At 35.4% G+C, this 24,644-nt stretch overlaps 3 protein-coding genes across 4 annotated transcripts; all 3 read left to right on the top strand.

The window, feature by feature from the left end:
- The first annotated feature begins 1,147 nt into the window (after window positions 1-1,147).
- LOC137723652 (dol-P-Glc:Glc(2)Man(9)GlcNAc(2)-PP-Dol alpha-1,2-glucosyltransferase-like) lies at window positions 1,148-3,883 on the top strand. The gene is made up of 8 exons (XM_068462850.1): window positions 1,148-1,238; window positions 1,359-1,447; window positions 1,680-2,013; window positions 2,126-2,390; window positions 2,465-2,602; window positions 2,700-2,904; window positions 3,171-3,313; window positions 3,399-3,883. Exons 1-8 carry the CDS (start codon window positions 1,149-1,151, stop codon window positions 3,656-3,658), a joined length of 1,524 nt encoding a protein of 507 aa, XP_068318951.1. The 5' UTR covers window position 1,148; the 3' UTR covers window positions 3,659-3,883.
- A 1,229-nt stretch (window positions 3,884-5,112) lies between these two features.
- LOC137722721 (pectin acetylesterase 5-like) lies at window positions 5,113-8,780 on the top strand. Its single transcript, XM_068461792.1, has 12 exons — window positions 5,113-5,377; window positions 5,488-5,570; window positions 5,868-5,997; window positions 6,155-6,234; window positions 6,322-6,411; window positions 6,474-6,598; window positions 6,978-7,038; window positions 7,288-7,341; window positions 7,456-7,533; window positions 7,626-7,731; window positions 7,990-8,135; window positions 8,396-8,780. Exons 1-12 carry the CDS (start codon window positions 5,113-5,115, stop codon window positions 8,507-8,509), a joined length of 1,332 nt encoding a protein of 443 aa, XP_068317893.1. The 3' UTR covers window positions 8,510-8,780.
- Window positions 8,781-9,278: 498 nt separating this feature from the next.
- Window positions 9,279-15,621, top strand: LOC137722720 (pectin acetylesterase 5-like). Of its 2 annotated transcripts, XM_068461790.1 has the most exons (13): window positions 9,279-9,560; window positions 9,642-9,724; window positions 10,323-10,452; window positions 10,579-10,658; window positions 10,756-10,845; window positions 11,150-11,274; window positions 11,692-11,752; window positions 12,604-12,657; window positions 12,778-12,855; window positions 12,944-13,049; window positions 13,609-13,754; window positions 14,579-14,730; window positions 15,055-15,621. In XM_068461790.1, the coding sequence occupies exons 1-12, from the start codon at window positions 9,320-9,322 to the stop codon at window positions 14,699-14,701; spliced, it is 1,317 nt and encodes a 438-aa protein (XP_068317891.1). In that variant the 5' UTR covers window positions 9,279-9,319; the 3' UTR covers window positions 14,702-14,730; window positions 15,055-15,621. The 2 variants fall into 2 exon arrangements, with proteins under 2 accessions (XP_068317891.1, XP_068317890.1); XM_068461789.1 differs by lacking the exon at window positions 15,055-15,621 and having other exon boundaries at window positions 14,579-14,902.
- The last annotated feature ends 9,023 nt before the right edge of the window (window positions 15,622-24,644 follow it).

A 24,644-nucleotide genomic window follows, 5' to 3' on the forward strand; every position in this document is an offset into this window, starting at 1 on the left:
TTTTTTCCTGCCCATGAAATTTCTGACGTGCAAATGATGCTATCATTGGTATTCTTCAATTCAATCGATGGAAATTATAATGATGTTCCAAAAATAAAAGGGAAATATGAACAACATATGCTAACAGCAAATTGAAATATTTTTAGTTACAATGAAAAATAAAGACCAATCAGTGGTAAGAGTTTCCAGGTTGAGCATTTGGAAAATAGATTTTCACACGTTTTATTAGCATTATTTATTTATGACTATTAAATTAAGGGGGTGTATTCAATTGAGACGTTGAGAGACTAATGGATTTATAAATTTATGGATTTTTATGGAGTATTGATTTGTAGATATTCTATATAAAATTTTGATTCAATTCCTTCGAAATCGCATGGGGAGAGGTGAGATTTGTGGATGCTTAAAATACATTACAAAATATTTTCAATTCCCTCTAATTCCTTAACTTTCTTAAATTATATAAAATCAATTTCTAATTGAATACATCTGAGATGTTATAAACTTCTTTAAAATCCTAATTGAATACACCCAGATTTCTAAGGATTTTAATAAACTATTTTAAAATTCTAATTAAATAACCTTGAATTTCAGAGAATCACTTAAAATCCTGATTGAATACCTCTAGATTAATTAAAAGAATTAAAATACCTCAAAAATACACCCCTCGAATAAATCAGTTGGAATAAATGGTTATAATTAAACAGGAGTGTACAAGGTTAAAAGAAAAAGTCCAATGCTAAGTCATTCTCAAACGATTGACCAAAAAGAAAGGATAGTGCTATTCAGTATTCACATACTCATTTAATTTTTACATTCCACACACGTTGGTAATTTTTGACCATTAATAATCTTCAATTTATTCGATTCTGAAAATTGAGAAGGTGTGCGAGAAGTAAACATAAATGTGAAAGTCATTCTCAAACTCAAAGAAAAATAAAAACATCTTCTTTTTTTTAATTTGATGATTGAAAACATTTTACTTTCAGTTGCCCAATAATTTTATTGTGCTCCAGGGTATGTGTGAATCGAATGAATGAAGGCTTGACTGCTTCCATGCGCGGCCAATAATACCAATAATTTATCCATTGCCTTATCCATGGAAACAAACAGACCCTTTGGATTTGATCCTGTAACAGCAGAGAAACATGGGTAGGATTGCCGTGGCCACGATTGTGAGCCTGTGGATAATTCCCATCTCCATCCTAGTCAATCACATTGTTCCCGAGCCCTACATGGTAATCCCCCCAAGGCAGCAACTTTCGTCGATTCAATTCAATGGGAATTTTTTGTATTTAGATTTTTGGGTTGTGTGAATTTTGTTTTGAGGAATTGGTAAATAAATTTACGATCTGTAGGATGAGATATTCCATGTACCTCAAGCTCAACAGTACTGTAATGGCAATTTCAGAAGCTGGGATCCCATGATCACCACTCCTCCTGGCCTGTATGTTCTTTACCATTTCTGAATTTCTGAATTTTTTACTTTTTTGTTGTTAATTTGCTTTGAACTTTGTATTGCGCCAGCTGATTTGTAAATGCGAAAGACGGGTTTTAATTACTTTTGGCAAATTAATTGGCTTTGATATGTTTTGAACTTTTGATTGAGAACTTAAGAATCATGTTGTATCACAGTATTTAGCAGGGAATCTAACATGTGCAACGCTAAACTTTTGCAGGTACTATCTTTCACTAGCTCATGTTGCGTATTTGTTTCCAGGCATGTCATTGGTAAAAGCAGCCCTGTCGTTTTCTGAAGGTTGCTCCACAGCGATTCTTCGCTCTGTCAATGGTGTTTTGGCGGTATTTTGCAGCATTCTTGTGTATGAGATAATCATTCACTTGAGACCGGCTCTTGATGAAAGAAAAGCAACACTTTACACGGTGGTGCTAGCCATGTACCCGCTTCATTGGTTCTTCACTTTTCTCTATTATACAGATGTTGTGTCGCTTGTGGCAGTGCTCGCTATGCATCTTGCGTGTTTGAAGAAGAATTACTGGTTTAGTGCATTGGTAAAGGCTTAAGTCTCTTCCATATGTCATTGTATGATTTTGATGCAAGCACACATGTGCTACGCCTATATGTTTTGTCAAGTGGTAACTTTGTTTGATGTTGGTAATGCAGCTTGGTGCTGTGGCAGTTGTTATTCGGCAAACAAATATTATATGGATGCTTTTTGTTTGTTGCAGCGAGGTTATAAATATTACAATGGCTGGCCATAAAGATAAGATAGATGTAGACGACACAATTAGGATAAAAGGTCAGCCAACTCCTTCAAACACTGTTATGTTAGGCGCAAACTTGAGAAAGCGGAAGGCCAGCATTTCAGTGGATACGGGAACACATTTAATCTCGATTAGAAAAGTTTCTTTTCAAACTTGCAAATTAGGTTTGTCCTCTTGCAAACACAATTGCTCACATTTTTTATTATCAAAGCTTATAGCAGATGACATTCTATTGCAGGTTTTCTTGATGAAATTGAGGCCATCTTTCCAAAATTATGGTACATGATGTTGGAACTATTGTTTTCTTTTAGCCCTTTTATTCTAGTATTAGCAGCCTTTATTGCCTTTGTTCGGTGGAATGGGAGTGTGGTTCTGGGTATGACTCATCCTTCTGTTGTTGATTTGTGTTACACATTGTGGTTTATGAAGTTGCCTTTACTTCTGTTGTCTCATACCATGTCCAAATGTTGCAGGTGCAAAAGATGCTCATGCAGTTTCTCCGCATTTTTCACAGATCTTGTATTTTGGTCTATTTTCTGCCCTTGCTATGGCTCCTACACTCTTTAGTTTGAGACAAGTTGTAGATTTATTCCGGTCAATGTGGAAGAATAAGTTCCTAACCTTCTTTCAGATGTCTTTGGCACTCAGTGCTGGCTTCATCGCTGTCCATTTTTTCAGGTCAGGCCTATTTAAAATTTGAGCTCAATGCTTTTAGAATAATAATTGCATTCAATTTATGGACGAGGAAATAGGTCAGCTGATATGGAGGTCAATTTTTCAATTGATATTTGAGAAAAGCAACTTTTCAAGTGTTTGTTTTAACGTTTTCTCCAATTCCAAGAACGGTGAATGTTTCCTGTGCTGTTTTCACGTCCAATGCAGCATAGACATTCATTCATAACCTTAATGTTACAAATCATGATGTAATTTCTTGACTGCTGCAGCATAGCTCATCCCTATCTTCTGGCTGACAATCGGCATTACCCTTTTTATCTTTGGCGGAAAGTCATCAAAGCTCATTGGTCAATGAAGTTCCTTCTAGTCCCACTTTATGTTTATTCATGGCTTTCCATCGTCACTAGATTGGGTCGGTATACAGCTCTTGGTCATCATACGTGTCAATCCTCCTTGTGTTTTTGCCCCTAAGACTTGTTTCTGTTTCACTTCGGCAGGGAAATTTCAGAGGAAGATCTGGGCGCTGGCATTTTTCTTGGCTGCTGCTGCAGTTTTGGTTCCCGCACCGCTGATTGAGTTTAGATATTATACTATTCCATTCTTTTTCTTGATTCTACATTCCCATACTGATGATTATCGAACTTGGCTCGTCATGGGGGTCCTGTACATAATCGTCAACGTCTTCACAATGATGATGTTCTTGTATCGACCATTCCATTGGTCCCATGAGCCAGGGACCCAACGGTTTATATGGTAGGTGCTAGCTAGATTCACCCATAGATTCCAAAAAACCTGTTCAGGTCCATAGAAATTCAAAACCTTCATACTAATCAGATCCCGGCACGGCGATGCCGATGTAGCGTACTTGTGATCCATGCTCTACTTTTCCTTCTTGTTTTTGAAACTCGGTTGAGTATCCCTTGCAGCATTGTATAAACTGAATTCATTTATAGGAATGAATGAAAAGCTTTGTTTTTCCTTACCCATATGAATTTGAATCATATTTTCATTGTTTCCATCCCACGTTAATGCGGAAATCTAGGCTGTTTGCTCAATAGTTTTTAACATTCGAAACAATAACGTGAATGTAGACACGTAAAATTGATCACATGGTCGATAATATCTAGTAGCAATGGGCTCTACCACTTCATGTGGGACCGACTTGCACTAAGCAATGTGTCTAAATAGCCTTAAGCGAAAATGAGAAAATAAATGAATAAGAGGGTTTTAAAATGCGAGAAGGAAAGGGAATCAGAACAATTCTCTCTAGTAGATTTGATTCCTGATTTTTAGGTATTTGATAACGATGAAAAAAGTTGTATTTTTTCGATCTTTTATGTGTAAGTAAACCTAACAAAAAGTTAACGAGTAAAATGATTCTCATATCCATATTTTAGTAAACATAGGGAACTCAAGAATTAAAATAATTCAAAGTCCCATTCCTTCTAAATTTTTTGGTCAAACCTCATTCCTTCTAAATAAGGGTGCATTTTTGCTCAACTACATTAACTTTGTTGTATGTTTATTATACACCTTATTAGCTGCCATGTGTTACATTTTCTAATCCCTAGTAAACTTGTTAAGTATAAGGACACGTGTCAGGTTCTTAGGTGGAGATGAGTATCACCATAGTTAGTGGTGGTGAACAAAAATACTCCAAATGCTGTAATAGAAAACCCAAGAAGAGAAAACACACTGCCCAAGGTAGATCAACTGATCTATAACACATCGAGCCGCTACCCAAACCAAGCAACGTAATTCACGTTGGCTAACATTATTCGTTTGGAAGTATTTCTAAAATGACTGAAGACGTTTTTGGTGATAATGTTTTGAAATCCATTCGTAGTAAAAATCCAAATGGATCTTGAAAAAAAATACTAGAATTGATTCCTACAATAAGCACAAATCCGGTGCTTTTTCTAAAAAACATTTAAAATGTTTTTGAAAATCAAAATCAATTTTACTAAAGGCGTTTTCAAAATCATTTTAAAAACACTTTGTAACGAGATAATTGATTTTAGCTTGAAAAATATGAAGGGTATTATGTGTTTGGTTGACCGTGGTCAACACTCAACAGTGATCTTCCGTTGTTCACGCGCCACGAGCTAGCAAGGTCACAAGTTGAAAGCCACGGAAATCGGAGGTAGCTTGAAATGCAAGCCATGGAAGTTACGTCTCTCTGCAACCTCGAACCTCAAACACCGACGAGCCATGGTGGTGGTGAAAGTCGGGTCAAATTCCATGGCGAATATTTCTGGGCTTCGCGGCCCGCTGTGGTGGATGCAGTGGGCCAAGCGTGGCTGGGCAATCGCCGCCGTCGGATTCGCCGTCTTCGTCTTCGTCTTCGCTCTCTCTGTCGCCTCCTACTATCGGAGTTCCGAGCCGGAGTCCAACATCGCGAACTCATTTCATCGCATCACCACCTCCGATTTGATCGACCTGACATTGTTGCACAGCGCCAAAGATAGAGGCGCCCGTACCGCACCGTAACCCTTTGCTAATCAAATTTTAATTACCATGTGTTTCAGCTCCTAATTAATTTCTCCTTGATTTGATTACCCTCTTGTTTAATTTTTGGTTTTGCAGTTTGTTTAGATGGAAGTTTGCCTGGCTACCATTTTCAAAAGGGATTTGGATCCGGCGCCAAAAATTGGCTACTTTTCATTGAGGTCTTAAAATTTCAAAATTCTTATGTTGTTGGAAAGGCGCAGAAATAACTGGTTATGAACTTTTAATCGAAACTGGAATTGGACGGATACTAAACAGACAATAAAATGCCCTAAACCTTAGTGTTACATGCGTTATGTTTCCCGATTAATAATTTCTTTAAAATTTTGTAACCAATTCTGTTTGTGCATATTTCTTGCAATTGTTTTGTTCAATTTCATTGCATTTACATGTTCTAGTTGGTTTGTTTATTAATGGATTTATTAATGGATTTATTAGGTTGAAATGTTGAAATGTAGGGTGGAGGTTGGTGCAACACAATAGAATCATGTATTTTGCGTAAACATATGCATTTAGGATCTTCCAAACATATGGGACGTCGAGTTCACTTTACTGGGATTTTAAGCCCTTACCCTGACCATAATCCGGGTAATTATATTCTGCTCAGTTGCTTCGTATATGTACGATCACCATAATCCGGGTAATTATATTCTGCTCAGTTGCTTAATTATTTGTAGTTTTAACTCAATGTCAAGTTAAACAGTTAACTGATGTGATTCAATTCCAATTTTGGAGCATTCTCTAGGATTCTTTAACTGGAACCGAGTCAGAATACAGTATTGTGATGGCGCATTTATAGCCGGTCACCCTGATAATGAGTTGAAGGTAAGTTATGTTTGGAGATTTTCTGCCTTGTTTGAGAATCAGTAGTAATTTTATTAATGGAGGTTTTATTGCTCTTCAATGGTATAGAATGGAACGGAACTTTTCTTTAGGGGCCAGCTCATCTGGGAAGCAATTATGGATGAACTCTTGTCATTTGGCTTGTCAAAAGCGGAACAGGTATCAATCTTACAGGCCCTTCTTTTGGGAAGCAATAATGTGTGTGAATAACAATCTTACAGGCCCTTCTTTCGGGATGCTCTTCTGGTGGGTTGGCGGCTCTTATACATTGTGATGAATTTCAACATCTTTTGCCTAAGGATGCCACTGTCAAATGTCTAGGGGATGCGGGTTTTTTTCTTGATGAGTATGTTTTATGCATACCAGTTCCTTCTGCACCAACATCTTTTAGCTAATCTGCTTGGCATGAAGTTTTTCTAGGATCATATATTTTCACATGTGAACTCTTTGAGGGCCATAATTTCGTTCCTATCTTTGCTGTTTCCTTATTCTACTGTTCCTAGTTCATACATTAGGAAATAAGACCTATCACAATCGAACACCTTTGAACCATTCTCTTTTCTATCAAATTTGCAATTCTCCCTCTCAAGCTACACTAGGAATGTTGAAATTCTTGCAAGGTCTTACTAACTACTTGTTCTACGTGTATAAAGCCCTTTTTCTTAAAGCATCATCTGTGCTCTTACTAGTGATCACATAGCTACATTCTGTTTCGTACATTTCAGGAAAGATGTTCTCCACAATCCTACCGTGAGATCTCTCTTTCGTGATGTTGTCAACCTTCAGGTTATGCTCTGACATTGACGATACTAGCTTATACAATCCCTTTCTTGGTGATACTTATCCTAGTTTTTGGGTATAACTTTAGTTACTACCTAGGTGATAGTGTAGGGTTGTTGGGTTTGACGGATGGAATGAATATGAGGTGTCACAACATGTATCAATATAATTTTCAATCTTAAATATGGTACATCTGTTAATTCTTATTTTAGACTCTGGCATGTCATACTGATTTTCTTATTCACGCTGTATCAGGGGTTAGCGAAAAGTTTGAACAAGGATTGTGTTGCGAGAATGGAACCAGATAGGGTAGATTTTATTTTCTTCTTTTTTATATGGTACCAATGATTAAATTTGGGATGTTCTTATTTTTCCTCTAGGTTATGGTTTTTAACACAGCCCCAATCGTTTGTTTTTATGTAGTGTATCTTTCCTGAAGAAATTGTTAAAAACATCAAAACCCCCGTGTTCCTCGTTCAATCAGCTTATGATTTTTGGCAAGTAAGCTTCCTCAGAACTCAAAGCTTCATTTGCTTATCATCTGAATTTGACTTACATCCCTTTTCTCTTTTTTCGTATGTGATGATCATTAGATACAAAATACCTTGATACCTAAAGCATCCGATCCACATAGCTACTGGCAAAATTGCAGACTGAACATTTATAATTGCAATTCTACCCAGGTTGAAATACTTCTAGGTATGTATATACCACTGTCGTTAGTCAAAAGGTAGATTTTTGTTCAGGGTCTTCTTGTTATATTACATTGAAACTAGGATTCTTACTGTCTTTCTACCAATTGCAAATGCAATCAGCGGGCATTACCTGCAGCATCACTAGCTCGAGGCCTCTTTTACAGAAAATATGATTCATTCATCGGACACTAATTGGTTGTATAATGAAGAATAGTTGTAAACAAAATACAGTGGCAAAATTAAGTCGAATCATTTTGTACAGCTTTCCGGGGATCTCTGCTGAAGGCGCTGAATGATTTCGAGAAAAATAAGGAAGGAGGAATGTTTATAAGTTCTTGCTTTATTCATTGCCAGACATTGATGACTGAGATATGGAATTCGCCGAAATCTTTAAGGATAAACAACAAGGTGAGGAAAGTTTTATCATTTGTATTCGAATGCCGTTATCATGTGGAGATTTCTTGTTAACTCAAATATGGTGACGGAAGTTCTATCACCCCAGCCGTATATTTCTCTGTGAGACAGATGAAAGCATAAATACCATAAGCTTAAGCTGCTTAGTGTTATCAAATCAAAATCTGTTTTTCTTTCATTTGTTTCTTGGTTTTCTGTCACTTTCTTAACTAAACTGGGCATCTGACTGTTTTGAGCTTTGCTATTCCGAATAGACAATTGCAGAGTCTGTGGGGGACTGGTACTTCAATAGAAGTGCAGCGAAGCTAATAGACTGCCCGTTTCCATGCAATCCGACCTGCTACAATGTGAATTTCACTCGAGATTGATTGAACTCAAGAAACGCTTTCAACTTTTCAACTGTTGTTCCGAACTGTAGATCTTTGGAGCCTCAGTTCACCCTAGTGAAAATTCTATCCTCCTTGTCCAGACTCCAAGCAGGATCCTATCGCTGCAGATATTGAGAACGAGGGTGTGTAGAGAAAATTTAAACCAGTTTATAGCTGCTGTCACTTCTTTTTACATGGAGGAGGAAACATTGTTTTTTACATTCAAAGGCTAGGGACCAATTTGCTACAGCTTAGTGATGTAGCTGTGTATAAAAAGACGATAATGTACGTGTAATGATTTAATCTTGTATTAATTTTACTCGTTAAATTTGAAGCGTTGAATCATAAATACTAAACTGAAAATTTTAAAACTAGTTTCTTGAGCTACAAGCTCTATATCTAGTCCATAAGCTAAAGCAAAAGGGCTCTAGTTTTTATATTACGTGCTCATTGAGAATCATCTCATGCGAATTAACGGTTGATTGTGTGTTCAGAATCTGACATTTTCTTTTAATATGCAAAATTTTTTTCTGTGCTTCAAAATAATGCTACCTTTCTTTTTGGTCTGAAAATAATGGCCTACCTTTTCCTTTTTTTTTGGTTGATAATAATACGCTACCTCATTCTATGGATTTATTCTATTAAACATTGTTTCTTGCAAGAAAAGCAAAAACAAATAAACAAAAAAATTAAAGTAAAATTAAAAAACCAAAAACCAAAAACAAAATAAAACAAAATGAAAATTGGCAGTTAATTTTTCAGTGTCCGTTTGACTGCGTGAGCAGAGCACCGGAGGCAGTCAGTCAATTGATGGTGGGGCCAATGGCGAATCCCAGGCTTCGCAGCCTTCTATGGTGGCGAAGGTGGGCCAAAAAGGACTGGGCAATCGCTGCCATCGGATGTACCGTTATCGCCTTCGCTCTCACTCTCCTCTCCAACTCTTGGCGCGACGAACCAGACTCCGAAATCTCCCGCCCGTTTCTTCCCAACGCCGCCGCCTTCGATTTCGTCGACTTGACCTTGCTGCGCAACGCCAAAGATAGAGGCGCCTGTACTCAATCCCATCCCCTCTACTTTCCAATCTCTTTCTATCATCTCTCTCCCCCTAATTGTTTGAATTTTGGTTTTGCAGTTTGTTTGGACGGGACTGCCCCTGGCTACCATTTCAGGAAGGGATTCGGATCCGGCGCCAACAATTGGCTGCTTCACATTGAGGTCAAAATTCTATCCCTGTGCCTTTTTTACAGGTCTAACACAAATTGTTGTTGGAAATTCAACTCAAAACAAGTTGGTGCTATCTATTGTTGAAAATCAATGTCAAAGTTAGGCATGGAAAGTTAGGCAATGTTAGGTATGGTTGAATAAAAATTATTAGGTGCAATTAATGTGTTTTGTGTGGTAATAAATAATCTTAGTTTAATCATTTGGTTTGCTATAAATACCCAAGTTCTCAAGCATTGTAAATCATCCCATCCAAATCCCACTTCCAATTGTGAAGAAGCTTGTAAGCTTTCTTATTCCAATAGTTTGTAAACCTTTTTCATATATCAAAGTCCAAGTGTTTTGCCAAAGCTTGTTGCTTCCCTCCTTTCTCTATTTCTTTCTTTGTCCAATTTTATTTGAGAGTGCAAAGAGAAAGAGGTGTGATAGAGTTTGTAAACTTATCACCCACATATTTTGGTATTGAGTTAGTAAACTGTCAAATACCAACAATTGTTCCATTCAATTTCAGTGAATATGCATATGCTAGTAGATTTTTATGTTTAGAAAGGAAAATTGTGTGATGGGTTTGGTTCAAAAATCGAAAATGTAGGGTGGAGGTTGGTGCAATTCGATTGAATCGTGTTCTTGGCGCAAAGGTACTCTACTAGGGTCTTCTAATTACATGGATCGTCGAGTTCCCTTTTCTGGGATTTTGAGCTCTCATCCATCACAAAATCCTGGTAAGCTTGATTTTATTCGGCTGCTACTTTTATTCCCGTAACGCTTCGTTTTGTAATTCTAGCTCAATCTAAGTTGTTGGCCATCTAATTGATGTGATTCAATTCATTGTTTGGAGCATTCTCTAGAATTCTTTAACTGGAACAAAGTCAAAATCCGATACTGTGATGGCGGATCCTTCGCTGGCCACCCGGAAAATGAGTCTAAGGTGCATTGTGTTTGGAGATTTTGCTGCCTTGTTTTAATTTTATAAATGGAAGAATGTAAGCTGTTATTTTAGCATTGGCTGTTCTTCTATTTCATAGATTGGATCAGGACCTTTTTTTAGGGGCCAGCTCATCTGGGAAGCAGTTATGGATGAACTCTTGTCAATTGGCTTGTCAAAAGTGAAAGAGGTATCTTGTGCTTACTTCGGTTAAGCTCTATTTGAATAATATGAACTGCAGTTCACAGCTTTTAAACATCAGAAATTTTCTATGCATGTATTGATGATTATGACTATACAAAATGTCTTTTCCACTCTCGTTCTAAGAGCTGGTTTCATTGGTATTATAATGATATGATTGGTCCAGTAATTGTAATAACATTCTCCGCAAGAAAAGTATTGTTTTCCACCATGAGCTAATTTAAAGCTACTCATCGAGATTATTACAAAGAATGGTCTTTTTCTGCTAATATGTATGAGTGGCACTCTTACAGGCACTTCTTTCAGGATGCTCTGCCGGTGGGTTAGCGACTCTTATACATTGTGATGACTTTCGACGTCTTCTGCCAAAGGATGCAACTGTCAAATGTCTTGCTGATGCAGGTTTTTTCCTTGATGAGTATGTTTTTTGTGTACTAGTGCCTTCGGCACCTACATCTTTTAGAGAACCTGTTCAAGATGAAATTTTTCTAGGATTATACAAGGATCATATTTCTTTGTGTATGCTTAATATCTCCTAAATCATAAATTTCATAAAATGATGGTGTTGCCAGATTCTACTCTCTCATTTTCATACGTCAGAATATGAGACCTATCAAAATGGAACACCTTTGTACCACATTTTTCTAAAATGATTAAAATTCTTCCTATCAAGTTAAAGTAGGATTTTTTAAATTGTTTGCAGGTATGATGCTTTTCCCTTTTTTCCTATCTAGTGCATCCTCTATGCTCAGGATAGTGAATTCATAAAGAAATAGGAGCTGTAGAGAGAGAAAGAGGGAAAGTTTTGAGCCATTTTCTGTTTGCTACATTTCAGGGAAGATGTTCTCCAGCATCGGACAATGAGGTCTTTCTATAATGACGTTGCCATCCTTCAGGTTAGCTTTGATCTTTACTATTACTCAAGGTTCTAAAAGACGCTAGGCGCTAGTTGGGCGGCGAGCTGGCCCTAGCGCCTAGGCGGCGAGCTGGCCCTAGTGCCTAGGCGGCTAGGTGGGGTCGCGGGCGCCTAGGCGGATTTAACTAAATCCATTATATTTCGTGTAAATAAGTGTATGTGTATACTTAAAATATATATAATTTCATCATAAACTACAAAATAGAATGACACATATATTATGAAGTATTGGAACATAATGAAAGCATGGGGAACAAGCATATTATGCGTGCTCATTTAAGTATTCAACGTCTCTTACAATTTATTGAAAAAAAATAAAATGCAAAATGAAAGTTATTTATTTTCTGCCTAAGTGAGTCGCAACCTAGGCGGGTGCCTAGGTGGTCTAGGCGGGCGCCTCAGCAGGTCTAGGCGCCCTTTCTTAATTTTCAAACGCCTAGGCATTAATTGGGGCGGTGGCCAGCCGCCTAGCGCCTAGGCGGGGATTTTTAGAACAGTGCTATTACTAGCTTATATAATCTTTATATTTTTTTATCACTCTATGTTTTTTTATAGAAATTTAATTACTATCAAATGCTGACACTGTCAGATCTGCAGGATCCACCATTTGATTATTAGATGTAAAATCTAGTCGATATGTTTTTAATTTATTTGGGTCCATCTGCTTGTTCTTTTTTGTGAGTCTGACACATCATATATGAGAAAGGGTTTCATTTATCTTGGTCTATATCACTTAATGAAAATTAAATCTTTAGCGGGAGGCTTTAGGACGTTAGCCATTAAACAGTACCTTCATTGCTTTCTCTTGCTTATTTTCTGTCGCGCTGTCAGGGTTTATCAAAAAGTTTGCACAAGGATTGTCTTTCGAGGATGGAACCAGCAAAGGTAGTTGTTCTTTTCCTCTATATAGTGCCAAATAGTCAAATTTTATAGCTTCTTATTTTTCTGCTCGGTTATGATTTATAACACAAAGCCCCCATTTTTTGTTGTGAACTTCTACACCAGTGTCTATTTCCTGAAGAAGTTATTAAACACATTAATACCCCAGTGTTTCTTGTCAACCCAGCTTATGATTTTTGGCAGGTAATTTTCTTCAGAACCGAAGCTTCATTTACTTGTTATCAGAAATTGATTTGCATTCTTTTCTCATTTCCTAATATTATGACATTAGGTACAACATATATTGATACCTGAAGCAGCAGATCCACATGGCCATTGGAAAAATTGTAAACTGAACATTCACAATTGGAATCCCAGCCAGCTTGAAATACTACATGGTAATTAAATTTGAGAAGACCAAATTATATATGCCTGACTGTCCAGGAAAATCACATACATGTAATGCTGGTCCAACTCTTTGTAGCTGAGCATGCTTGTGACCCGCTCTTCACGCGCTACTATCCCAGTGATCTGATAATTGTTAATTCGAGCGGTTGATCGTAACCATCTATAGATTTTTGTGGACTATAAACCAGCATATTTGCACACTGCATGCTGTGATGAGCAGAAAGTTTTGGGTCTTCTCATCACATTGCATTTAAAATATCCTATGAAAAATGTCACCCTAAGAATCCTAGAGTTTGTGGACCATAAACCAGCATCTTTTACAGTTGCAAGTTTCAAGAGTGGGCATTACTAACGTCAACTTCACAGATGTACATTGTCAAACTAGGGAATTATAGTATTGGTTCATCTTACATGTATATTTCACTAGCTTCATGCTTCTTGTCAATCGAAAAATAGGGTCCATAGATAGGTCCTTGCAATTCGTTCTGTAATGAAGTGTAATTATACAGAATATCGTGGCAGATTAATGTATCAACTTATTTCATACAGGTTTCCGTGATTCTATGCTGAAAGCACTGACTGAATTCCAAAAAAATACGGAAGGAGGAATGTTTATAAATTCATGTTATATTCATTGCCAGACGTGGATAACCGAGACATGGCATTCACCCACTTCTCCACGATTAAACAATAAGGTGTGGAAATTTTAATCATCTCATTCCTTTATTGGAATACAAATGGTTTTCTGTCATTTTTAAACTACTTTTCTGACTGATTTGAACTTTCATAGACAATTACGGAGTCTGTGGGTGATTGGTACTTTAGTCGGAATGTGGTAAAGCAGATTGACTGCCCATTTCCTTGCAATCCCACCTTCTATCGTATAAATCTCACTGGTCTCTCACGTTTTTATTGAACTCAAGAAAACTTCCAACTTTATAGTGGATTATTCCCAACTTTATATCTTTACTTCCTGGCGGAAATCTTCCCTTATTGTCCATGCTTCTATCCCTGTACACATTTAGAAGGAAGGTGTTTATCAAACCGGAAAAAAATAGAGACAGGGTGTGAAGAAAATGGAATAACAGTTTATACTTGCCATCATGTTACAAGGCTTTTTCATAGAGGAGGGGAGACTTCTTAATATAATGTTCTTTGTGCTTTCAATGTATTAATTGTTCTTTGTTATGTAAACATGCATGCCATGGATATCTTTTGTACTTTGCTTTCCAGAAAAAGATTTAGCAACGAAAATACGGAGACTGGAGATATGATGAAATCATGAAAGTTTAATGATCTTCGTCCCCTTTGCTTGTTTGCTCACTTTCCTTGAGGTTTTCGAAATATACATATATGTATGTATGTTGTATTCTTATAAATGTTTCTGTTCATGCAACTGAATGCCTAAATACCACGAGTTACGGCATTAAAATCTGCTTAACTTTATTGTTTGAAAACAAATGGTTTTCTGTCATCTTTCATGCTGAACTTGTTATCTGACCGGTTTGGACTTTGATAGACAATTGCAGAATCTGTGGGCGACTGGTACTTCGGTCGAAATGCAGTAAAGCAAATTGACTGTCCATTCCCATGCAATCCCACCTGCTATCATATGAATTTCACTGCTTTCTCACGAGGTTGATTGAACTCAAGAACGCTTCCAAATTTCTGGTAGGTCCATCTGTAGAAATTGACAATGAAGGTGTGTAGCAGAAAAAGGGAAAACGAAGAGAAAAAACGGTTTATACATTGATATCACATCTTCACTTGTTTACATAGAGAAGCAACACATCCTCTAATTTCCATATCAACCAGTTGAAATGTTTTCCTTTCAATGTAGTAATGATACTTCTTAAACAACTTTATGATGTTACTATGTACCTTGCTTTCCGGATTCTCATGCTTGCGTTTGTAGTAACTATTTTTTTCGTTGCAATTTGAGGATTACATCCTTTAATTATGTTTCCCCAAAGTTTATTTTTCTGTTTCTCTCAGGGTGTGGAACCAAAGGTTTTAACCTGCATTACCTGTGACGAAGATGCCTGGCTTTACAGAGTATCACTTCATTTAATTGGTTGCCAACTACAAGGGAAATAGATGAATCGTTGGACTTTTATCGATGTCCGAAGGAAACTAAGTAAGAAATATTTGGGGTATTTGTTGATTATAAGTTTTGAGACTTTGAAGAACTTCATACGCATTCTGTAGTTTGTAGTTTGGATCCTTTTGACGTCTTGCTTTGCCTGCTACTGTTAAGTCTGTAAAAAAATATGTTAAATTTGCTGGTGTCTTGTGTGAGAAATTTGGGTCCGACAACGGACCACATGTCTGTGCGGACCTAGACACATAAGACACCTCCTACCCATCTCTAATTTGTCATGCTAACCCTGACCAATCTTTGGTTCCAACCCCCTCTCCCATGTACCAGTTCTGGGTGCCAAATAGACGACCTTTCTCCTCATGGCCACACTTCAGCAAAAAAGTGAACCTCAATGCGCCGCATCGTCAAATTTAATGAATTTATTACGGGTATGAAGGTGAAAGGTAAGGTGAGACACAAGAATTGATTGTTAAGAGATAGGTCGTCCCAAAATGACTTTTAAGGAGAAATTTGGTACTTGGAACATCTCTAGGCAAACATAGCGGTACAACTTTTTGTCTCTCGTATGGTGAACATCATGTGCTACATCTTCAAATTTAACAGATTTTAGTCGGATTTGGTGGTGGAAAAATGCAACACAAACAGTTAATTTCATAGGCAAATTAGGTCAAAATAAAAGTAAATTGTAGCAATGGTCCCTCAACTTTAATCAAATTGTAGCAATGATTCCTTAACTAAAAATCCATTACCATTGGTCCCTCAACACATCAAAATGTGTAGCTATGGTCATTTTCGTCAATTTCATTAGAATTTTGTCAACATAAGTTATGTTGGAATGACCATTACTACAATTGGGGTCCCTCAACTCATCAAAACATGTAGCTATGGTCATTTTCGTCAATTTAGTTAGGCTTTGTCAAAATGAGTTATGTTGGAAGGACCATTGCTACAATTGGGTTAAAGTTGAGGGATCATTGATTCAATTGGGTTAAAGTTGAGGGGCCATTTCTTCAATTAGATTAAAGTTGAGGGACCAATGGTAATGAATTTTTAGTTGGATTAAAGTTGAGGGACCAATGGTAATGGATTTTTAGTTGAGGGACCATAGCTGCACGTTTTGATGAGTTGAGTACCAATGGTAATGAATTTTTAGTTGAGAGACCATTGTTCCAATTGAGTTAAAATTAATGAACCATTACTACAATTTACTCTCAAAATAACTATTAAGTAGCAAATAGGGATTTCAAAAATATATTGGAAAACATTGCAGTAGTTAGTTACTTTTATGGTTCGGTCCAATATGACTAAATGCTGGTTTGGTACTGAAGTGCTTTTATAAAAAGTGGGTATAAAAAAAAGCTGAGTTCAAAAATGTGTTTGGTAAACACTTAAAAACAGCTTATTTTCACTGTTTTGGGTGAAAAAAAGCTGAAAACGTGAAGCAGCATAAGTGTTGGATTATATGTTGAATGTTGGATTATGATTTCTTGTTAAACATTGGATTATATGTTTAATAAAGTTTATAAATATTTTTCTTTTAAAAATAAAGTATATTTAATAATTTTATTTGTTAAGAAAATTAAATTAATGGCACATTTAGTATTATACTTTTTTTTGTCATTTTACACAATCACAATTGTTTTGTAAAAAATTTTATCAAACACCATAATATTTATTTTTTTTTTCCAAAAGCACTTTTACAAAAAATTTACCAAACACCTTACTACTTTATTTCACAGCTTATTCAAACAGTACAACAGAAAAAGTTTTTTTTTTTTTTCAAAACACAGCTATACGACCAAACCAGCCCTAAGTGAGACAATTTCTGAAAGAGTTACGAAGAATTTGGGCATCCATGATTAACGACCTCATGCAAACTAGCTAGTTTGGTCTTGTCCAAAATGTCTTTCCCATGTGACAAAATTGTGCTGCAATGCATCAACATCTTCCTCACCTGAAATGTAGTCAAGAGACCTCGTCGCTAATGAAAATCCTCAATATCGTCAATCATGTACGATTATAAGGGTTTTCATTGTTATGATTATAATCACGTACGATTATAGATGTAGCATATATCGAGCAAGGAGATATATGAGAAAATAAAAATATGAGATTTCATTTGGTTTCCAATTATAAAACATAACAATAGTGTTTGACAATATCTCACTCATAATTTATTTCTATTTCAAATTGGATTATCTACATAATGTGCGACTGCACTCAATGTCCCAAATCCAATTAGATAATTTGCACCATTTTACTTTGTCAACTTCCATTTAGGTCCTCCCTAGCTACCATATTTGCCTAAACCATTTCAACAACCTCATGATGGATCCCAATCTGAAAGAGTCCGAATTTGCTCAACACTTATCACATTTTTAAGATACATTTCTTTTCAAACTTGCTCTCAATCAAATCTCGAGATTATTTTCTCAAGATTTGATAATAAAAAATTGGAAATAATTGTAAATATAGAGTACATGAAGCTTAAAATTTACCATCGTGGATTTACCGAACATGATCACCTTTAAAATACATATGGTCCCCTAATGTGGATTAATCAAGCATAATCATACATTCATAAGCATGCATCTAATGGTGTGGTCCCACATCGGATTAATCAAGCATGACCGTTTCCTATAATACTAGATAGTGATCACCTATCACGGATATATCAAGCATGATTACTCCTAGAATGCGTATGGTCCCTCAAAGCGGATTAACCAAGTAGGACCATTTCATGTAATACTAAACAGTGATAAGCCATCGCGAATACACGAAGCATATGATCATCCCTAGAATACGTATGGTCCCCCAATACGAATTAATCAAGCTGGACCATAGGTATGCATCTAATAATGTGTTCCTCCAATGCGAATTAACCAAGAGGACCATTTCCTATAGTACTAGGTAGAGATCACTCATTACTGATATACCAAGCATGATTCCCCTTCGAATGCATATGGTCCCCCAATGTGGATTAACTAAGCAGAACCATAGACATGCATCTAATAGTATGATCCCTTGATGCGGTTTAACCAAGCAGAATCACCCATGTACACACTACTACATGGTGCAATCACATCATCACACATCACACATCACACCCAACATGATTTATTTACAAGTAAACATATTCTCTATCGGTGCCATGTATCAAAAAAGTATCTAATCATACGAAGTACAATACGTGAGATACCTTGGTTTACTAGATCTACTAAACTTCAAATAGAGTCCATGACTCATCCTCTCATACTAGTAGTCAAACATTATCGATACGTCCATCTCTATCTCATGCGGTGTAATAACGTTAGGTTCAATAGGCATTTGTATTGGCATACATTCATTTTGATACTCCTTGTTCTGAGGTATTAACCTATATTCTGATACCATTCTATCACACTTCGAAAATTTAACCCCGAGAGGTGATTAAAATTATGAATTGATTATGTAGTACCAATTAAATTCCTTTTAATTTGTGATTACTTCTAACTCTCAAGTTAGGCTACTTATGTACCCTAAAATGAAATCAAGCCATTCATAGTTCACCTCCTTGTTCCCAAGTAAGTATGCCTTAACCTGTTCCGTTTACAGTTTCGAGCAAATCTTATGCGTTTTTCTAATAGAGAAATCTCTTTTCACTAGAATAAGCCCGCTACAAGCACAACGAACTATAGTTCAACTCCAGGATGGCCCCGCTGCGCCAAGGAAAGACCAAATCGAACTATCAACTATGAAATCTAGATATTTTAACCAATTCGACCTGGTTTTCCATGACTGTTATAACTCAGGATATGATCGATAGTCTTGAAAATGGGAACATGGAGTCAGTGCACATAGTTCCCGCTACATTACTACATTAAGCTTAAAATTTTAGCTTGCATCAACCTGTATTGGTCATCCAAACGCAGCGATGCATGTGAGCCTAATTCCGAAACAATTTTATCAACTCAAGTCTTTCTAATTCTACCCAAAATTTGTGAAAAAAGAACATACATTGTACCACAATTGTACTAGATAAAGCTCTTTATGTGAGTTTCAATGGCCGGTACAGTCATATACTGAAGGATTAAGCAGCAATCCAAAGATTCCCCTCAACAATTCCATTGAGAAATTGACTAATACTATCGACTCTATCTCCTGCCCGCCTTTTATTTTATTTATTTATTTTTTTTTCAAGTTACGATTCTTAACATCTATTTGTACCATCTCTTCAATAAAGATTGAACCCACTTGTATTGGTTGATCCTACCTCTATTAAAGAGATGATACAAATAGATGATAAATGTAACACTACTTTACTTCCTTTTTTTTTTCTTTTTTTGTTTTTGGTCTCTTGGCTGTCCTCCCATTCTTTTCTTTTTCTCCTTCTCCCTCCAGTTTTTCTCGTTCCTTGCAGAGCATCCCAGCTCTCTCTATCTCTCTCTCTCTCTCTCTCTCTCTCTCTCTCTCTCTCTCTCTCTCTCTCTCTCCTTTTCGTTTTCAAAAAAGGTAGACAGATCAAGTTTGTTAACTAAAAATTAAAAAATAAATAATGCTGACAAAAATTTTCATTCTTTTCTTCGTAAAGTAAATAAGTGGAAAAGAAAAGAACGAGAATAAAGAGAAAACGAGATGCATGAGACTACGAAAATCAATACAAAAATATCTTTGAAAAAATTAAACCACTTGGTAAAAAATCCTCAATTCATTTTTCTTCATTTATCTCTCGATGAAAAACAGTAATGCGAACTCAGGTGTAACATAGTCGAGCAAATAGTTCAAAAGAAGTTTCTTAGGTAAAAAAAAACGTTGACAAGAATTTTTGTTCTTTTCTTAGTAAAGTGAATAAGTGGAAAAGAAAAGAACAGGAAAAAAGAGAAAGTGAGATGCACGCTACTACAAAATCAATAGAATAAACCACTAGGAGAGAGAAAAAAAAACTCAATTCATAGTTTCTTTATTTATCTCTTGACAAAAACCAATGATGCAAACACAGGTGTCACATAGTCGAGTAAAAAAATTAAAATGAAGTTTCTTAGCTAAAAAAAAAATAATAATGACAAGAATTTTCATTCTTTTCTTCGCAAAGTGAATCAGTGGAAAAGAAAGGAACAAGAATAAAAAGAAAATGAGATGCACACAAATGTGTCACATTTGAGTCAAATAATTAAAATGAAGTTTCTTAGCTAAAAAAAATAAAAAAAATTTCCAAGAATTTTTGTTCTTTTCTTAGTAAAGTGAAGAAGTGGAGAAGTGGAAAAGAAAGAATAGGAATAAAGAGAAAACGAGATGCATTTGACTACTAAAATCAATAGAAAAATATCTTTGACAAAATTCAACCACTGAAGGAAGAAAAAAAAAAAAAACCTCAATTCATAGTTTCTTCATTTAACTCTCGATGAAAAACAATGATGCGTATCGGGTGTCACATAGTTGAGTCAAATAATTAAAACGACGTTTCTTAAAAAAAAAAAAAAAAATAATAATAATAATAATAATGTTGGCAAGAATTTTCGTTATTTTCTTGGCAAAGTGAATAAGTAGAAATGAAAAGAATAAGAATAAAGAAAAATGAGATACACACAACTTCTAAAATCAATAAAAAAAAATATGTTTCAAAAAATTAAACCACTGGGGGAAATTTTTTTTAAAAAAAAATCTCAATTTATATTCTCTTCATTTATCTCTAGACCAAAAACAACGGTGTGAAACTAGATGTCACAGAGTCGAGTCAAATAATTAAAATGAAGTTTCTTAGCTCCAGAAAAAAAAAATTAATGTTGACAAGAATTTTCGTTCTTGTCTTGGTAAAGTGAATAAGTGGAAAAGAAAAGAACATGAAGAAAGACAAAATGAGAAGTGGGAAAGAAAAAAACAGGAATAAAGGGAAATGAGATGCACACGACTGCTAAAATCAATAGAAAATATGTTTGAAAAAATTAAACCATTGATGGAAGAAAAAAGAAAAAAAGAAAAACCTCACTTCATAGTTTCTTCATTTATCTCTTGACGAGAAAAACAATGATATGAACCCGCGTGTGCTATAGTCGAGTCAAATAATTAAAACGAAGTTTGTTAGCTAAAAGAAAATAAATAATGTTGACAAGAATTTTCGTTCTTTTCTTGGTGAAAGTGAATAAGTGGAAATGAAAAGAACAAGAATAAAGAGAAGACGAGTTGAACGCAACTACTAAAATCAATAGGAAAATATCTTTCAAAAAATTAAACCATTGGGGGAAATAAAAAAAATCCTCAATCCATATTTTCTTCATTTATCTCTCGACCATAAACAACGATGCGAACCTAGATGTGACGACCTATCCCTATTTTCTATATAATTTTCTCCCTGAATGTGTAAAGTGACGATTATGCATGGTTAACTAAGTGACGTGGATGTACATATGCCGTTTTAATATATTGCTCCATTGAATTCTGCAGTTCTTTTACTTCAAATCTCAACTCTAGTACCTATGCATGGGAAAGCCTATTTGTAATTTTCATTTCGATCAGTGGCCTGTTACTATTCATATATCTGCTTGGTCATTTGCAGGTCGGTGATGAGTTATATTTTGTATATCTGTTTTCTTTTGAGTAGTTTCTACGTCCATCTCTATCTCATGCGGTGTAATAACGTTAGGTTCAATAGGCATTTGTATTGGCATACATTCATTTTGATACTCCTTGTTCTGAGGTACTAACCTATATTCTGATACCATTCTATCACACTTCGAAAATTTAACCCCGAGAGGTGATTAAAATTATGAATTGATTATGTAGTACCAATTAAATTCCTTTTAATTTGTGATTACTTCTAACTCTCAAGTTAGGCTACTTATGTACCCTAAAATGAAATCAAGCCATTCATAGTTCACCTCCTTGTTCCCAAGTAAGTGTGCCCTAACCTGTTCCGTTTACAGTTTCGAGCAAATCTTATGCGTTTTTCTAATAGAGAAATCTCTTTTCACTAAAACAAGCCCACTACAAGCACAACGAACTATAGTTCAACTCCAGGATGGCCCCGCTGCGCCAAGGAAATACCAAATCGAACTATCAACTATGAACTCTAGATATTTTAACCAATTCGACCTGGTTTTCCATGACTGTTATAACTCAGGATATGATCGATAGTCTTGAAAATGGGAACATGGAGTCAGTGCACATAGTTCCCGCTACATTGCTACATTAAGCTTAAAATTTTAGCTTGCATCAACCTGTATTGGTCATCCAAACGCAGCGATGCATGTGAGCCTAATTCCGAAACAATTTTATCAACTCAAGTCTTTCTAATTCTACCCAAAATTTGTGAAAAAAGAACATACATTGCACCACAATTGTACTAGATAAAGCTCTTTATGTGAGTTTCAATGGCTGGTACAGTCATATACTGAAGGATTAAGCAGCAATCCAAAGATTCCCCTCAACAATTCCATTGAGAAATTGACTAATATTATCGACTCTATCTCCTGCCCGCCTTTTATTTTTTATTTAATTTTTTTTCAAGATACAATTCTTAACATCTATTTGTACCATCTCTTCAATAAAGATTGAACCCACATGTATTGGTTGATCCTACCTCTATTAAAAAGATGATACAAATAGATGATAAATATAACACTACTTTACTTCCTTTTGTTTTTTTTTTTTTTTGGTCTCTTGGCTGTCCTCCCATTCTTTTCTTTTCTCCTTCTCCCTCCAGTTTTTCCCGTTCCTTGCAGAGCATCCCAGCTCTCTCTCTCTCTCTCTCTCTCTCTCTCTCTCTCTCTCTCTCTCTCTCTCTCTCTCTCTCTCTCTCTCTCTCTCTCTCTCTCTCTCTCTTCTTTTTCCTTTTCCTTTTCAAAAAAGGTAGACAGATCAAGTTTCTTAACTAAAAATTAAAAAATAAATAATGTTGACAAAAAATTTCATTCTTTTCTTGGTAAAGTAAATAAGTGGAGAAGAAAAGAACGAGAATAAAGAGAAAACGTGATGCATGAGACTACGAAAATCAATACAAAAATATCTTTGAAAAAATTAAACCACTTGGTAAAAAATCCTCAATTCATTTTTCTTCATTTATCTCTCGATGAAAAACAGTAATGCGAACTCAGGTGTAACATAGTCGAGCAAATAGTTCAAAAGAAGTTTCTTAGGTAAAAAAAAACGTTGACAAGAATTTTCGTTCTTTTCTTAGTAAAGTGAATAAGTGGAAAAGAAAAGAACAGGAAAAAAGAGAGAGAGATGCACGCGACTACAAAATCAATAGAATAAACCACTAGGAGAGAGAAAAAAAAACTCAATTCATAGTTTCTTTATTTATCTCTTGACAAAAACCAATGATGCAAACACAGGTGTCACATAGTCGAGTAAAAAAATTAACATGAAGTTTCTTAGCTAAAAAAAAAAAAACAATAATGACAAGAATTTTCATTCTTTTCTTGGCAAAGTGAATCAGTGGAAAAGAAAGGAACAAGAATAAAGAGAAAATGAGATGCACACAAATGTGTCACATTTGAGTCAAATAATTAAAATGAAGTTTCTTAGCTAAAAAAAATAAAAAAAATTTCCAAGAATTTTTGTTCTTTTCTTAGTAAAGTGAAGAAGTGGAGAAGTAGAAAAGAAAGAATAGGAATAAAGAGAAAACGAGATGCACGTGACTACTAAAATCAATAGAAAAACATCTTTGACAAAATTCAACCACTGAAGGAAAAAAAAAAAAAAACTTCAATTCATAGTTTCTTCATTTAACTCTCGATGAAAAACAATGATGCGTATCGGGTGTCACATAGTTGAGTCAAATAATTAAAACGACGTTTCTTAGCTAATAATAATAATAACAACGTTGGCAAGAATTTTCGTTATTTTCTTGGCAAAGTGAATAAGTAGAAATGAAAAGAATAAGAATAAAGAAAAATGAGATACACACAACTACTAAAATCAATAAAAAAAAAAATGTTTCAAAAAATTAAACCACTGGGGGAAATTTAAAAAAAAAAAAAAATCTCAATTTATATTCTCTTCTTTTATCTCTGGACCAAAAACAACGGTGTGAACCTAGATGTCACAGAGTCGAGTCAAATAATTAAAATGAAGTTTCTTAGCTCCAGAAAAAAAAAAAATTAATGCTGACAAGAATTTTCGTTCTTGTCTTGGTAAAGTGAATAAGTGGAAAAGAAAAGAACATGAAGAAAGACAAAATGAGAAGTGGGAAAGAAAAAAACAGGAATAAAGGGAAATGAGATGCACACGACTGCTAAAATCAATAGAAAATATGTTTGAAAAAAATTAAACCATTGATGGAAGAAAAAAGAAAAAAAACAAAAACCTCACTTCATAGTTTCTTCATTTATCTCTTGACGAGAAAAACAATGATATGAACCCGTGTGTGCTATAGTCGAGTCAAATAATTAAAACGAAGTTTGTTAGCTAAAAGAAAATAAATAATGTTGACAAGAATTTTCGTTCTTTTCTTGGTGAAAGTGAATAAGTGGAAATGAAAAGAACAAGAATAAAGAGAAGACGAGTT

This window comes from Pyrus communis, chromosome 17 (genome assembly GCF_963583255.1).
Source record: "Pyrus communis chromosome 17, drPyrComm1.1, whole genome shotgun sequence".
NCBI lineage: Eukaryota > Viridiplantae > Streptophyta > Magnoliopsida > Rosales > Rosaceae > Pyrus > Pyrus communis.